At 37.4% G+C, this 16,388-nt stretch overlaps 1 protein-coding gene and 1 long non-coding RNA gene across 3 annotated transcripts in view; one reads left to right on the forward strand and one right to left on the reverse strand.

The window, feature by feature from the left end:
- The window catches only part of LOC123608496, a 482,727-nt gene that overhangs the window by 464,725 nt on the left and 1,614 nt on the right, over positions 1-16,388 (forward strand). Inside the window, exons 4-5 of the long non-coding RNA XR_006717257.1 lie at positions 1,614-1,686; positions 4,009-4,042. This is a non-coding gene — a long non-coding RNA (uncharacterized LOC123608496). The remainder of the gene's footprint in view (positions 1-1,613; positions 1,687-4,008; positions 4,043-16,388) is intronic.
- PKHD1 (PKHD1 ciliary IPT domain containing fibrocystin/polyductin) overlaps positions 1-16,388 on the reverse strand; it is a 494,443-nt gene that overhangs the window by 57,340 nt on the left and 420,715 nt on the right. For both annotated transcript variants that reach the window (XM_045498517.1, XM_045498518.1), the window contains exon 61: positions 5,367-6,381. In XM_045498517.1, coding sequence (XP_045354473.1) covers positions 5,367-6,381 — 1,015 coding nt within the window. The remainder of the gene's footprint in view (positions 1-5,366; positions 6,382-16,388) is intronic.

Here is a 16,388-nt window from a genome sequence, read left to right on the forward strand (position 1 = left end):
CAGAAGTGGAGTCAAGCATTTAGCAGTCTGGGGCCATTTAATATAAGAACAATGGTACTGAAGGGTATCACTGAAGAAACAGGGCTATGAAATAAATGATAGTTTTAACGATGACCATGAAACATCAATAAAAACTGTGAATGGTCCACATTATTTCCCATTTAATAAGGCTGGATAATACGTTGTTGTTGTTGTTGTTTGTTTGTTTGTTTTTACTTTAAGAGATGAAGGTTTTTTAAGAATGTAGTGACAAAAGGAACAATTTTTAATTAAATGGAAGGTTTGCCTATGTAGAGCATCTCATTTTCCCACAAAACCACATATATGAAATACCATTGTGACAATTTTGCCATTCACCTAACAAAGCAGAGAATTTGTATTCTAGTGAAAAGAAGAAATAGCGTAGAAACATTCTTTCATGGCAGATCTGTGATTTTGTCACGAAAGAGGAAACAGGCAGCTGGCAGTACAGAAATCTCTTCCAGGAAGAACATTCTGCCAGTCTTGGGAAGAACGTCCTTCCGTGTTGAAAGAAGGATTCTGTTCTTTATACTGTTTCCTAGAACAGCTAGGAAACAGTTCTTGTAGCTTTTCTAGGAAACAGTATACAAGAACTATACTGTATACTGTTCTAGCTGTTTCCTAGACAGCAGGTGACCAGGGGGTATGGAGTGGTTGCACAAGAGAAGATGCTAAATGAGACTGAGTGACAATAGACTTGTTAGTCTTACCAACGGTCTCAGCTAGTTCTCTATTCTATGTCTGCCTGGAAAGTGCTACTTACACACAGTAAGGGAACTTAAAAAGGTACTAAGTTGATAGGCTCAAAAACACACATACATACACTCCTCTAATGTCTTGCTCACCTTCACTAGAACTGTTTTCAGGAGCCAAGGATCATGGCAATGTCATAAACAGAGAGCGTAACTGGAGATAACATATTGGGTTTCTACTGCTGCATAACAAATTAACACAAACTTAGTGGCTTAAAATAATACAAATGTATTATCTTTGGGTTGTGGGTCAAGACTCCAGACAGGCTTGGCTGGGTTTACTGCTGGAGCCTCTCAGGAAGAATCCACCTCTAAACTCATTCAGATTGTTGCTGGAAGTTATTTCCCTGTGGCTATAGAAGGAAGGTCCCTGTTTCCTCACTGGCTGCCAGCCAAAGTCCATTCTCTACTCATTCCACCTGCTTTTTTTCCCATGTGATCCCTTCCAAGTTAAAAACAGTGACACTTTAGGTCCTTCTCACACTTTGAATCTCTCTGTCTTCCTATTCTGCCATGCAGGAGAAAGCTCTCTTGTTTTAAGGGCTCATGTTATTATTTGGGCCCACCTTGAAAATCTTGGATAGTCTATCTTAGGGTCAACCATGCCACATAACACAGTATATTCAATAAAGTGCAATCTGACCATACACATAGTTTCCTGGGCTAAGGGCAGTATGCATCTTTGGAAGGCCATTTTAGAAATTTCACCAATGCTTTGGCATTTCAGCATTAAACTTCCATAAAAGATACAGATATGTTTAATTTTACTGTATGACAAAGAATAATACTTAAAGGTGTTTTTAATTGTTTTTTTTTTTTTTTTTTTTTTTTGTAATGAAGCAGAGGAAATGGAGAGAGAAGAGAAAGGAGAGAAAATTAAGAGAGTAAAAATCAAGTTTCTTCTGAAATAAAGGTAAGGAACATAAAATATGTCTTTCTGGGATTCCAGATAAAGGATAAAATATATAAGTAAGACTCCTGTAGAGAACTGTCAGTTTAAAAAGCTAGACTGAACTTATGTTTATCTCTGTGCCCTCTCCCTCTACACTCCACTGAAATTACTTAAAAGAAAAAAAATTTTTAGGATGTCCCTGGAACCACAGTGGAGGGGACGGCCATCTTGCCAGCGCAACCCAATGGAAAGCCCCAAGCGGCACTCGCGACCTGGCGCAAAAAAAGCCCCCCTACAAAATGCTGCAGTTGAAAAACCCCACCCCACCACACCTGGGCGCGACTTCCCTGACTCCTCTCTCTCTCTCTCCCTGAGTCACGGAACCTCGCCAGAGACCTTAGTTCCCAATAAAGCCTTTGACTGCTAAAATTTTTTAGCTTCTGACTCTTATCTTTACCCTGCCCTACACCTGACTTTAACAAAAATAAATAAAAATGGTGCAAAACATGGGCATAAATGGTGTAAACTAACAAATACAAAGAAGGCAAGGGAGAAGTATTGACAACAGAGGTCAATGAAGTTTTGGAAGATGGAAAACAGGTTCATGAAATTGACTTAGCCAAGCAGACAAAATTTAAATCCAGATGCCACAAGAAGAGGATAAAGACCAGGAGAGGCCAATTCACTGTATATTATTTAATTAAAAAGTAGAGAGCACTCAATTTCTCTCCCACCATAAGAAGTTGATTGCTTTTTGAAAGCTGGTAGTACTCCCCTTGAAAACTAAATGCCCAGCATGGTCTCAATTTGTTGAAATGCATACAAACCCATTAAGTTAACAAGAGTGAACCTCTCAACATTCTTGGTGCTTTTCACTGAAAGGCAAGTGTCCCTATACTGATTCTTCTGTCTCAAGGTCAGTTCATTAGCTTGTCAATGGCTCTCCAGTGAGTTCAATGGAAGTCCCAACTGACACTGATCAAAGTTGAAAGAAACAGGGCTGGCCTGAGGCTTCCACAAGGCTTCAGGGTTGTTTAGCATATTGTGCAATTCTTAGGACCAGGGGAAACCTTGTTAATTTTCATTCAGTCCCTTAGGACAAAGGCATTTCTCATTCTGCAGAGATTTATTCAGATATACTCAAGAAGCAGCTTTTCCTTATCTTCAGAAGATTTGCTTTTTACCTTATGTTTGGAAACTCTTAAAATACCAGAGGGACAGAGAGAGATGGAGAAATGGAACACATCCCAACAGAAAATCGATGCTATAATATACATGTTCAGCAGTTTCTTATTAAATCAGAAATATCGGAGTCAAAAGTGAAAACATAATGGCTATGATGGATGGTGGGCCATAAAGGTGATCTCTGAAGCTGTCTCGCTTCTCCATAACAGAATGATATCCCTCACATAGATGTGTGTGTACCTGAACTTGTGCTGGTTCCACTTTCTTGGCTGGGCTTCCTCTGCTATACCTCCATTGCTTCTACTCTGACTTTTTTCTCTCCTTCTAGTTAAAGGCTCAAAATTCACTGAGTCTTTTTTTATACATAATACAAAAATCAGTTGTTTGGGGATGATGACCTGATAGAAAAGCTAAGAATTGTAAAATCTAAATAGAATTAATCAGTGGACTGGACTTTTTCCTCTCTAGTCACCTACATATAATATATTTGTTAGAACTTGGTGGGATCTAAATGAAATTGGGCTAAAGGAAAAATGATTAAACATAAGCTAAGATGCATTGGCAATTTTTTTTTCAGATTACCATGCATTATGTTATAATGACATTGATAACATGGTGAAGGTTTGGTGGTTGGTAAAAATATCCAAGATTTAACAGATTCTGAACAATCACTTAACTAAGAGTATCTTTTAATTCTATAACAATTCATAAAGCCCTTCAAGTTTTCTTTTCATATTTCCCATATATATTAATGTGCTGTCCAGAAGAGGAACAACCATTTACACTGTAAGTCAGGTGAAATATGATACAAAAACACTAGCTAAGCTTTCATTTGGATATGTTGCTCTGTATATAAAAAGGCAATCAGGGGCGCCTGGGTGGCGCAGTCGGTTAAGCGTCCGACTTCAGCCAGGTCACGATCTCGCGGTCGGTGAGTTCAAGCCCCGCGTCAGGCTCTGGGCTGATGGCTCAGAGCCTGGAGCCTGTTTCCGATTCTGTGTCTCCCTCTCTCTCTGCCCCTACCCCGTTCATGCTCTGTCTCTCTCTGTCCCAAAAATAAATAAACGTTGAAAAAAAAAAAAAGGCAATCAGTGTATTAGTTAGATATGCCTAATGATGTGATGGTGTCTCTTTTTTGTTTTTGTTCTTATTTTATAGCAAATCCCACATCCACTGAAGATGATATGTGGAAGTAACTAACATCCCTTAAATATCAATTGTTTATTTATTAGCACTACCACAAATAAGACGAAAAAGCAGTAATAACAGAGTAATCTAAAAGAATACGAATGTTCTAAAATCTCATTGAATAAGAAAAATCAGAATCTAAATAATTTTATCTATTTCAGGGACCTAATATCAACTGAATTTGTGCATGGGTTTGAGCTTATTTTTCCAGTGATGGTGACAAGCTTATAAGGAATATCTATGTTGCTCACCTCTAACCCTCTATAACCAGCAGCAGTCATTTGTGAGATGGTTAGTATTATCTATATTTCTTAAGCTTACAACAAGTTCATCATGTCTCTCAGTCAAGGGTATCATTTTTGGTTCTTTTGCATCTGCTAAAAACTGGAGCTTGGGACTCTAAAAGTCTTGACCCTGTGACAGATATCTTAGATGCACTTGGGCTGGTCACTTTATCCTTTAACTAACAGAAACTATAACATTGAGAGTAATTTACACTTGTTTTCCCTTATTGTGCACTTCCCATGCTTCTTCATTTACTAAGCTCAGAAAAACATTCAGGTATATTTATGTCTGAAATGTCTGTTGAATAGAAATCTGGTGGAGGACTCCAAAATAAAAGCATTTAGAGTAAGTATAACATAGCACAAAGGATGTTGCAGATCTTACATGGCTTTGTGTCATAAACATAGTTGACAACAGTGATATTCCTGCCTCATACAATTTAACAAAGGCATCCTTTTCATGGCTTTATAATCCTAGGTTAAATAAGACCCAATCAGGGTCACTGAATTAGCCTAGTAAACTCCTAGTCATCCTTCAAAACTTTCCTAAATAGAAGTCTTTTCCCCAGTCCCTATAAGAATTATCATCACCCTCCTCAGGATTCAAGTTTTAGCTTATAGCTCTTTGGAATTATGATAGGTAGTGCTTTTGTCCCTCAAGGCAAAGATCGTATCTGTTTCACCTTAGCAATCCAGGAATCCAGCCTACTACTTAAATTCATTACATGTACATTCTTTCAATAAATGAATGAACAAATGAACTGAAAACAGTTGTTTTAGAAAAATTTCTTCCTTCAGGCTTTTCACTTTAAGGTACTGAAATATAACATCTTCAACAATCCAAAATATAGAATACTCATAAGAGCACAGATTTAATTTTAAAAAGTCTTAATTGAGAATTTATGTCTATAAATGACTCTCTGAGTTTTTATTCTTATCTTCAGAAGCAAACAGATTATGTGACTCAGTGGAAGTAGATTAATATTTGCAATACACACGCTAGAGATCAGCCCTTGTTTAGATGTTTTTATAATTAGTACTTACCCATAGCCAGTGATTCCCTTTGACTGAGTTACCAGTAAGGCGCCAATAGTTGTATTCAGAACATTCTCTAGTACTCCAGTTTGTTGAGCAGTGATAATCTGGTGAGCCAAATTCTGTAATTTCTTACTTGATAAAGATGAAATCAGTCCAGTGCTCCTTATTGTTGCCAGGTCACCAATTTCAATGACTACTACTTTTGAGATGGTTTCCATAGTAGTTGGTGGCGGGATCCTATATGAGCTCGTTTCCATCATGAGAGGTCTACGTTGACCAACTCTGTAATGACTGGCACAAGTCACAGTTGGGCAATTGAGCTTTCTCTTTGCTTTATTGTCAGCAATGGCCTTTAAGGTTGCTTCACTGCCAGGCATCTCATGAATAAATCTGATTTGGTTTTGGCTAACTTGCAAGAAGTCAGTTAGTCTTTCAAGGATGAGGATTTCCCAGCCTTTTTCTAGGACTGGAAATATCACAGTGAAGGCCAAATGAATGGAAACACCTGAGCGTATTTCAATAGGCTCTTGTCCTTGTAGGACAACATACAAGAGGTTATCCAAGATGCTGAAATAGTTGGAACCAGAAGACTCATCCAGCAATGAGGAAGTTGATTGAACCAGAACAGGTGGAATGAAACTTTCCCCTATGAAAACACGGGGGCTCTGGAGTTCATGGTAGAATATAGCTAAGAGAAGCTTGGAGGTATTTTTGTTCCCCGACAGAAGAAAACGCAAAACTTGGGGAGTCTGATCCACAAAGCACACCTTGGTGATTTCCCTGATGGGTAAAATGGAATAGAAACTAGATACAGACCCTAAAGTAGAACAATGGGTATTGGCATTTACACTACTAAAGGTGTCAACAAAACCATTAGTAACAGATACAACTGGATATAACTTCTGCATTGTCCAAGTGGCATCAGCATTGTCAAGAATTAAGATCACCTGGTCAGTTTGTTTGCAGATGTAGCCTTGTATGAAGGGTTGGTATGTGCATTTCTGTTCTTCTCTAAATGTACCTATAAAATAAAGGAAAATAAGTGATGTATAAACTACAATCTCTCAAAGATAATTTGTAATCCATTACTCTTATTATCGTCTGTAACCTCATGAAACATTTATTGAACTTTTAAGTGTGTTAGATACTGACTATGCAAAGCAGTCTGGGTAAAATATGAAAGGGTAAAATATGTTACATCACCTGTATTATTTAAAGGTAATAATGGACATAATAACTAGGTGAAAAAAGAATTGAATAAGTAAAATTATTAAGGAAAAGGAATAATCACTAAGGCCTCCATAGTGGGAAAAGGATAGGGGAGATGGGCATAGTAATATTTGAGTCAATGAAAAAAGAGGTAGATTGAGGGGGCTGGAAAAGAGATTTTATAGAGATATATTAAAATTGAAGAGATATACTGAGTCCAGATTGTGAAAGAGTTTGTATTTCAGACTATATAATTTACTCATTCTCTTTTTTTCCAAACATGAAGAGTAAAAACAATACAAAAGGAAAAGAAGAAAGTAGCAGTTTGGGGAGTCCTGACATTAAATAGAGCCCAAGTTGAGGATTATTGGGGCTAATCAAGACATTTAGACAAACAGCATTGTCCATTATTCCCATAATTCCTTTCATTTTTTTTTAAAAGTAGACTCCATGCCTAACATGGGACTCGAACTCACAACCCCAAGATTAAGAGTTGTATGCTCTACTGACTGAGCCAGCCAGTCACCCCATATTCCCACCATTCCTAATCCACTTGTCTCTGAACCATGAGTAATTCTTATTCTGAATCTACAGGGATAGTTTAACTTCTAACAAACAGAATTCCTTCAATTTAAAAGCAATATTCACAAAATTATCTTGTGTTATTTTTCAAGATATTTTAATTTTCCTTCAAGTGCAATGTCATCAATTTAGCCTAAGGACTGGAACAAAACAAATCTAATTATTATTAATGGAGGGTGTACTACATTTGGGCATGATACCTCCTCCATATCATACCTTCCATATGATATATGCCAAAGCTGCCTATGATATTAATAAATTTAATTACCTAAGTGTTGCTTTAGGAGTAGGCCACATTGCATACTTGTGCCTCAACAATAATAGCAACAGTAGTAAAAAATATGAGTCAATATTTCAAACTGAATAATAATGAAATTCTAGCATATCAAAATTTGTGTGATTAAGTGCTTACATTACAAAAGAATTGTGTAAACGCAATATCTTAATGTTCTGCCTTACAAATACAAATTTAGCAAACAAGTAAAGCAAATCCAGAGTAATAAGGAGAAAGGAAATAATAAGTATAACAACGGAAGTCAGTGAAATAGAAAAGAGAGAAACAAAGAAACAAAAACATAGAAAGTAAACAAAGCTAAAATTTGGTTCTTGGAAAACATCAACAAATTAGTTAACCACCACCACCCCCCCAACCCCCCACTAGACTGATCAAGATAAAAAGAAAGAAGGGTGCCTGGGTAGCTCAGTCAGTCAAGAATCCAACTCTTGATTTTGGCTCAGGCCATGATCACACAGTTCATGAGATCAAGCCCTGTGTTGACTCTACATTGACAGCAAGGAGTCTGCTTAGAATTCTCTCTCTGCTGCTCCCCTGCTCACACTTGCTTTCTCTCTCTCTCTCTCTCTCTCTCTCTCTGTCTCTGAAAATAAACAAATAAACTTAAAAAAAAAGATAAATCATAAATCACCAATTTCAGGGAGGAAAGGATTATTACTACAGACCCTATAGACAAAGGTTTAGACTATTACAAACTTCATGCCAACAAATTCAGCAACTGAGAGGAAACAGACAAATAAAAAACAGACACATGATAAAACAGAAAATTCAAATTGCTCTAATTTTCTTAAGTAAATTGAGTTTACTAAATTGACTACTAAGTTATTAATTTAGAGATTTAATTATCAAATATAAAAGAATGGTCACTTTTACATAATATGTTTTCTCCCTGTGGTCATATAATATGGAAACACTAATGTTAAATCACGAATTGTTTTCAAACGCATCACACCAGTCTGAAGGGAATTAATTGCTTGATCTTAACAGACATGGAAATTGTGCCCTGAGATTCTGATACAACGGTCTCTACTATAGATACATCATTTTCAAATAAGATAGTTAGGTAGACTTCCCTCATGAAAAACCCTTCAATCACACTAGTTCCCCTTTTCTAGACTTTACAAATTTTTTTCCTTGTTTTAACACATTTTCTTCCAGTCATGTTGATTCCTGTTGATTAATCATTCACCTTTCCATTCAGTTTTATAGATCTCTGATTTTGTTCTCCCTTCTTTTGATTCAGGAGATATATTGTCTTTTAAAGTCATCTCTACAGATCACTAAATTTTTGGAAGTGTCCCTAAATAAAATAATCACTCTCTTAGTTGAAATGATTCTCAATCATTCTCTGCTATTAGCTATATGTAGTTTGATAAATTATATAGACTTAGTAGGCATCAGTGTCCTTAAGGGGTTGAGAAATCTCAAGACCAGGGACTATATCTCCTATTTAAATTACCACAGGGCTTAACACCCTAACTCAAACACAGTAGATGCTTCTTAATATGTATTAGTTGATTGATGTGTAAGAACTCTTATTTTTCAAATATGTTTTATCTATTCTTGCCAGGTATCTAGTTATAAGATTATTAGTCTATAGCTTGAATACATTTTAAACCAACATATAACAATAATAACTAAATATACTACAAAAAAAATATTGTGAGAATTGCCCCCTGAGTTGGTGCTAATACATGAGATAGCTGAATACTTTGAGAAATCCATCTATTTTCTTTCTTTTTTTTTTTTTTTCAACATTTATTTATTTTTGGGACAGAGAGAGACAGAGCATGAACGGGGGAGGGGCAGAGAGAGAGGGAGACACAGAATCAGAAACCGGCTCCAGGCTCTGAGCCATCAGCCCAGAGCCCGACGCGGGGCTCGAACTCACAGACCGCGAGATGGTGACCTGGCTGAAGTCAGACGCTTAACTGACTGCGCCACCCAGGCGCCCCTAAATCCATCTATTTTTACATGAAACCTTAAGATTGAAATTATGACTGATTATATTGATATTAATTTTCTTATGTTCCTAAATTACATTGATTTGACCCTAAAAGAATTCTGTTGTGACAAAGCATTTTTTTCTTGACTAATTCATTAAATAAATACAGATGGAGAAACTTGAGGTTTTATTTATTTCTATTCCTGATGTCAGGTGCCTTCCAAAGCTAAAATTAAAAAAAATGGGATGATTTATAATGTAATTCAAATATTCTTTTATATAATAAGGTATAGGAGCTATACTAGTAGAATGTACACCTTCAAAGCAGTCCTGTGATAGAGTTCTTTTCATTCATTTATTTATTTTTATTTATGACTCCAAGAAGCTAGTCCACTAGAAGGCTGGACTCCCAAGCCATCTCTACCCTCAGCATCCAAAGCTCCCTATTCCCTTTTTCAGCAATGACATCGAAGGGAGCAGAATATGATAAACAACCTATGTTGCAGGTGAGACCTTAAAAGGAAGAATAGGAAGGAGAAAGAAGGGTTTGAATAGGAAGGGTAAGAAAAGGTTTGAATGCACAAGTTCCAGAAAGCACAATCTGTGCTTAATGTCTGTGTTGCAAAGCACATGTACACACTGGAGGATCTAGGACTCAGGCCCATGAACAAGCTCAGGAATAAGATGAGAGAAGTCACTGTCAAATTTTCATAATCTGTTGGAATTTTGTGTGAGTTAGATTATGAACCCCAGAAACCCAGGCAAGAAGTTTAATAAACATTTGCTGAATTCCTTTTGCACGCTTAACCTGTTAACAGGAAGAAGATTTTGTCACTATGTCACCTCTCTCTTCACTGTTAGGAGTGAGTTACCTTGTCATTATTAAGCACTGTGATGTGATTAAAGATTAAATGCCAGGCACATATGGCTACTCAGATATACAGGAATTATTTGTTTATTTAAACTTAGTTATCTTTCTTATTCAGATTAACTAGTGCCATGCCAATTATATGCATTGTGTCTAATCCTAATGTCTTCCTTTTTTATATTTTGAAACTGTGTGTGAATATTTTACTTTAAAAGGAACACATGCTTTCTGATGTCTGAGACATTTGGTTGGAGACTTACCACTATGTCCTCCATGAAGTCAAATTACTATTTCCTAAGTAAAAAAAAAATTCCTGAAGCATTGGTTATTATAAAATATTATCTCTATGCTTTCCTTCCCATACCCCCATAAAATGGAAGACATACCTGTTTGATCCAATTTCAGTATAAAGATTTAAATTATTTATTTCAGTTCTTCTTGACAAAATATAAAACAAATGGGACACTTTTTTCTCCAAAATCAAATACCCTACAATTTTTGCTATCCTATGAATAACACTATAGAAACCTATAATAAATAATGTATTAATGGGGAGACTTCATGGCTCAGTCAGTTGTGTGTCTGACTTGATTTCAGGTCAGGTCATGACTAGGGACATGGGATTGAACACTGCATTGGGCTCTATGCTGAGCATGGAACCTGGTTGGGTTTCATGTTTGTTCTCATTCTCTCTCTCTCTCTCTCCCTCCCGTCCCCCCCTCTCACCCCCACTGCCCCTCTTCCCCGCTCATGCTCACTATCACCCTTTCTCTAAAATAATAATAATAATAATAATAATAATAATAATAATAACACATTAATTATATTTCAAGGCTTTCCAGCTTAGGAAAGAGTGATTTCTAGCCCACATGTCTCAGAAATCAGAGCTGAGTTTATTTGACAGTAGCAGGAGAAAGATGATTGGGATGTGATTGCCCCAACTCTTTGTAAAGGAAATAAAGCTACACACAAATAACAATTACCCACTGAGAAAATAAATTATTTACATGGTGGATAAATTATTATAGTTAAGTAGAAAATTTTTCTTTCTTAAGGAAGTTAAAACAGACAAAACCAAAACCAAAACAATTCCACTAAACCATTATATAGTCATCTCTGGTAGTAAAGGCTCACTTCTAGTAGGAATTTCTGCCTTAGAGTTGTGACAGTAAGGATTCTATACAAAGGAAGCAACTTATGCAAGCTTTAAGGTAGGTTTTTTTTAAAATGATACTTAATTTTATTGAAGTACATCAATCTAGCATTCAAGATGAGATTGTGAAAACAGCTAGTGCATAACTATGATAATTCAGAGCTTCATAACATGTACTATGAACTTGTGTTTAGACTTGTATTTAGACCCTAGCTGAAATTCTGCAGATTAATAGAGAACCCATAAAAAGGGAGAGACTGGTATTGGGGAAAGCGGAAGAATGACAGAGTAAACTTGAGAAGCTAAGGGAGAACAGTGTCCCAAGCCTTTTAAAAACACGTGGGATATGGTAGGTCAAAAGACTCCATGTCTTCTGGAGCAGAAAGACAGACAGAAAGTGTTTGTGCAGATAGAGATGGAAGACTGAAAGCACTCATCGGCTGGGACACGTGAGGCAAGACAAGGTCATCAACTGGAAGTGTGAGGATGTATATTGGGGGCTGGGGATGTGTGAAGAGAGGATGGGTAGAATACTTGCAGATTGAGAAAATTTGAAATGGTCATTGCAAGAGGGGTGAACCCAGTCTTTCTGTATTTTAGTGCTTATACAATAAGTGAATGCTATTTAAAATGAGAAATAGGGGCGCCTGGGTGGCTCAGTCAGTTAAGCATCCGACTTCAGTTCAGGTCATGATCTCGCGGTTTGTGGGTTCAAGCCCTGTGTCGGGCTCTGTACTGACAGTTCAGATTCTGTGTCTCCCTCTCTCTTTGCCCCTCCCATGCTCATGCTCTGTCTCTCTCTGTCTCTCAATAATAAATAAACATTAAAAAAAATTAAAATGAGAAATAAATGTAAACCTCAGAAGTACTATAAACATGATAAAATCTAGGGAAAATTAATATTATTAACTAATTACCCAGCATATCACAGTATTACTTTTTCCTGTTTTTTGGTTGCACACTTTTGTGTTGCTTTTTAAAATGACAACAATGTTGTAATATCTTCTACAGGAGGATAGAAAGGTAATTCAGTCTTGTCTTTAACCTGGAAGATTGACATTTATTTTCTATCACTAGTAGTTCAGAAAAGTTACTTTTAGCTTCACAACTAATGACTGGTAATGCATCAATGTTTAGAGTTATTGTCAAATGTGGGAAATTCCTTACAAAGTTTTTGTCATGTAGGAGAGCTGTAATACCTGGATAAATTTTTATAGAGTAACTTTTGTGGCATTGTCATTCAAAAACATACTTCTCTACTTCTTACTTTCTTCTCATGCCTTAGAATACATTCATAACACATGAGACCTAGAGGCTGGCTCCCATGTGTCACAGCATGGGTAAGTTGACATAAGTGGCTAGTAAGAACTTTATATGGAAGTGAATTGGGGATGCCTGGGTGGCTCACTCAGTTGAGTGTTCAACTCTTGGTTTTGGCTAGAGAGCACTAGCTGCAGAGAGGGGCAGAGGGAGAGAGAATCCTAAGTAGGCTCCACACTCAGCTCAGAGACCTACACAGAGCTCGATTCCACAACCCTGGGATCAAGACCTGAGCGAAAATCAAGAGTTGGACTCTCAACCAACTGAGCCTCCCAGGCACCCCCAGGAAGTCAAATTTCCATCTGCATCAACTAGCCTAGGATTATCAAACAATAACCTTTGAAACAATCAGCCCCAAACAGTTAGCATTTGATTAATAACTACTGACTTCCCTAATTATCCTCCCCATTTCCAACTTAGCACCAAATGAAGAAAGCCAAATATGTGTCTCTAATTAATCACATAGGATGCCCATTTCTAATTAGCCTGCCTCCAACTTCACTGTGCCAACAACAGCATCCAATCACCATATACCTGAAGTCTTCCTTTTTTTTCAACCATAAGCTTTGTCACTCTCTGCCTTTAAGTCTCTGCCAAATGCAAGTGATGATAGCTAACTCCCTTGCAATAGAAAACTAAGAATAAATACCCTTTGCTTATTCTCATTTGGGTAGTCTATATTTCCACAAAAGTCAAGGTTTTGGATGAGTTATTCACCTTGATAAGAGTCTAATGACATCAGCCTCAGAGAAGCAGGGGGTTTTTACTTAGTGTTAAAGAGTACTCCATGAAAATGTAAAAGTTTGTTGACTCCAGTTTCAGAGTTCCACACAGTACCAGGAGCAAGATTTGGAGAAAGAGAGTCAAAGGTTGGGTAAACCTATGAAAGAATCAGGAAAGAGATGTGTATTCTGGAGATGTAGATTGTGGTGTTGACTGAAGCAAGAAGGGATGCTATGCAAAATATTTTGTACCCTGATACTCTCTAAGGTGGTGTGGAAGTTGGTAAGTATCAGATGGGTCCTATAGATTTCACAGCGTGTCAGTGAGGGACTCTGGTTACTACTTAAATAAGTCTCAGGTACCTAGATGGTGAAGACCCAGGGTTGTTTCAACTAATATAAAATGGTTGCTCAGGAGAGCTTCAGGTACAGAAATATCTGACAGGAAGTCCACAGACTAATGGAAATGGTACCTGGAAGGGGGACAGGATGGAATAGGAATTAGAATGGCAGAGAAGACTTATTACTTCACTACAAAGATGCCCTCAAGCCCTAAGGTTGGTGGCCCTTCTTCTCTATTATTTCTTTCCTTCCTTCTTCCTTCCTTCCTTTCTCTTTCCCTTCCTTCCTCCTTTACTAAAATTTCCTCACAGCACGTTTTATTACCCCTAGTTCATAGACCAAAAAAATGACTCACAATTTTGCCTCACATAATTACTTAGTAATAGTAATGAGGAAAAGGGGGAAGAGAAAAGCACACTTGTAGACTTCTACCTATGCTTCTGGAAAAATTAAACATAATCCAAATGACTTCATTTTGGCTTGTATTTAGATGCAGGGTCAGCTGTGATGAGTAATACTAGTAGATAAGTGCTGTAATCATCAGGAATTCTCTCTACACAGTCTTGTGAAAGCAACTCACCGAGAGATTTCAGTTATTTGTCATATCACATACTTGGTGAGAGTCCATTTGCTTTTGTATACTGCCACTTGGGCTTTTTAACATTTTAGCATACGATCCCTGAAGTCTAAACATATAGCTACAGGGGCACCTAGGTGGCTCAGTTGGTTAAGCATCTGACTTCAGTTCAGGTTGTGATCTCATGGCTTGGGAGTTCAAGACCCACATCAGGCTCAGCACTGACAGTATGGAGTATGCTTCAGATTCTCTGTCCCCCTCTCTCTCTCTGCCTCTCCCCCCACTCACACACTCTCTCTCAAATATAAATATTTAAAATAAAATAAAATCATATAGCCACAAATTTAACAAATCACGTCTAAAGACTGTAACATTGATTATGCAGTTTTATAGCCAAACTTGGAAACCTGATGTTCATAAATAAGAAATTTTATTTTTATTTCTCCCGCCATTAGCAATGATTAAGAGACTGGGTGGTTTATCAGTATCTTTCCATCCACATTCCTATGTCATCTTCAGAGTTAATCAATTCTAGTATTTTAATTTTGATGTGAGGCAAAAATAAAGCACAGGTAAGCAACGCCTTGGGGTCCCAGAGCTGCTAAGCGAGTGTAGTTCTTACTTGTAGAAGAGAATACACACTAACCACTTAAGAGAGGTGTGCACAAAGCCAGTAGGTATCATCATGCACTGTCCCGGCCACAGCTGACAAAAGCCCATGGTGACAGTCTACCTTCCCTTCTAAATAGCATTTCATCATTTCTTCCCCTGGATTTCTTTCCCTCTTGGTTCCCTCATTTGGGGAAGGTTTAGTTTTAAGTAATGATCATCCTTCTCACTTGTTTCTGTCTTTTCTTTTCCCACCTCTCCAAATGGCCTTATCTGCCAGTCACAATTTTTGTGGTCTGCAATTCTGATCACTTTTAAATGAAACCCATGCTGGCTTTGGTAATCATAATGTCATTTACAATTTACCACTAAACACGTTTATTCAGTTAGTAGCACACTGGAGAAAGAGAACTCCATATGAACTCACCGTGAAAGGCCTAATCTGATTATTTCCTCATGAAAATCCAGGCAGGGGTGCTTGTAAGAGGGGCTGAGAGGAGAAGGGGAAAAAAGCAAGGTCTGGCCACAGCTGACTTTCATAATCAATGGGAATAGATAAGTGGCACAGCCTGTCAGGGGCGGCCACCCAGTCACCCCAGGGCATTCTTCTCAAAAAGGCAAGAGTGGACAGGACTTAATAAATGCTGAGTGACCAGTGAGTATTGGTTTGGCATATGCTATTGCATTCAAGGTGGACAAGCACAGTGATAAAGTCCAGAAGCTCTTCTGTAAGTGAGGGAAATTAGATTAAGCAGGTTGTATTTGTGTGTTCATGTGTGCACATGAGCCCTTGCTTTGTGTATACTTTAACATTCTAAAATATCCTAGACATACACTATGCTCCATCCACCTTTCTCTAGATTGGAAACCACAGACCTAAACCATAGACCTAAACACCAGGAAAGGAAGTGAGTTAGTTATGTCCAGTGATGGAGGGGAAAGAGGAAGGTGTGTGTGTGTGTGTGTGTGTGTGTGTGTGTGTGTGTGTGTATGTACGCTCAGGTTGCTTCCAGGGTTCTAACAAATATTAACTTTGTGTCAATATTTGTCCTTCCTGTCGTGAAATGAGGATTTTCCACCTCATTTCACATTTGAAAAGAAAATATGCCAAAGGGGTCGTCTTTGCTAGGAAAAAAAATTAAAAGAAAAGGAAAAAAAGAAACAACTTCTATCTTTTATTTAGAAAAATGGGTCGGAAGGAAAGAAAAAAAGTATTTTTAAAATAAATGTTTTGACTCAAAGGCACATAAAATCCTTCCATCTTCCCCTTTCAACAAAAGGGAAAAATTTATATGTTTAAAATTGAATGAAATACATCAACATTAATGATTTTTTTCCTCGAGGTTAACATCACCATTTCCCTCAATAATTTTTTTAGCCATTTTGTGATAGATTTCCCAATTCAT

The sequence above is a fragment of the Leopardus geoffroyi genome, chromosome B2, assembly GCF_018350155.1.
Source record: "Leopardus geoffroyi isolate Oge1 chromosome B2, O.geoffroyi_Oge1_pat1.0, whole genome shotgun sequence".
Taxonomy (NCBI): domain Eukaryota; kingdom Metazoa; phylum Chordata; class Mammalia; order Carnivora; family Felidae; genus Leopardus; species Leopardus geoffroyi.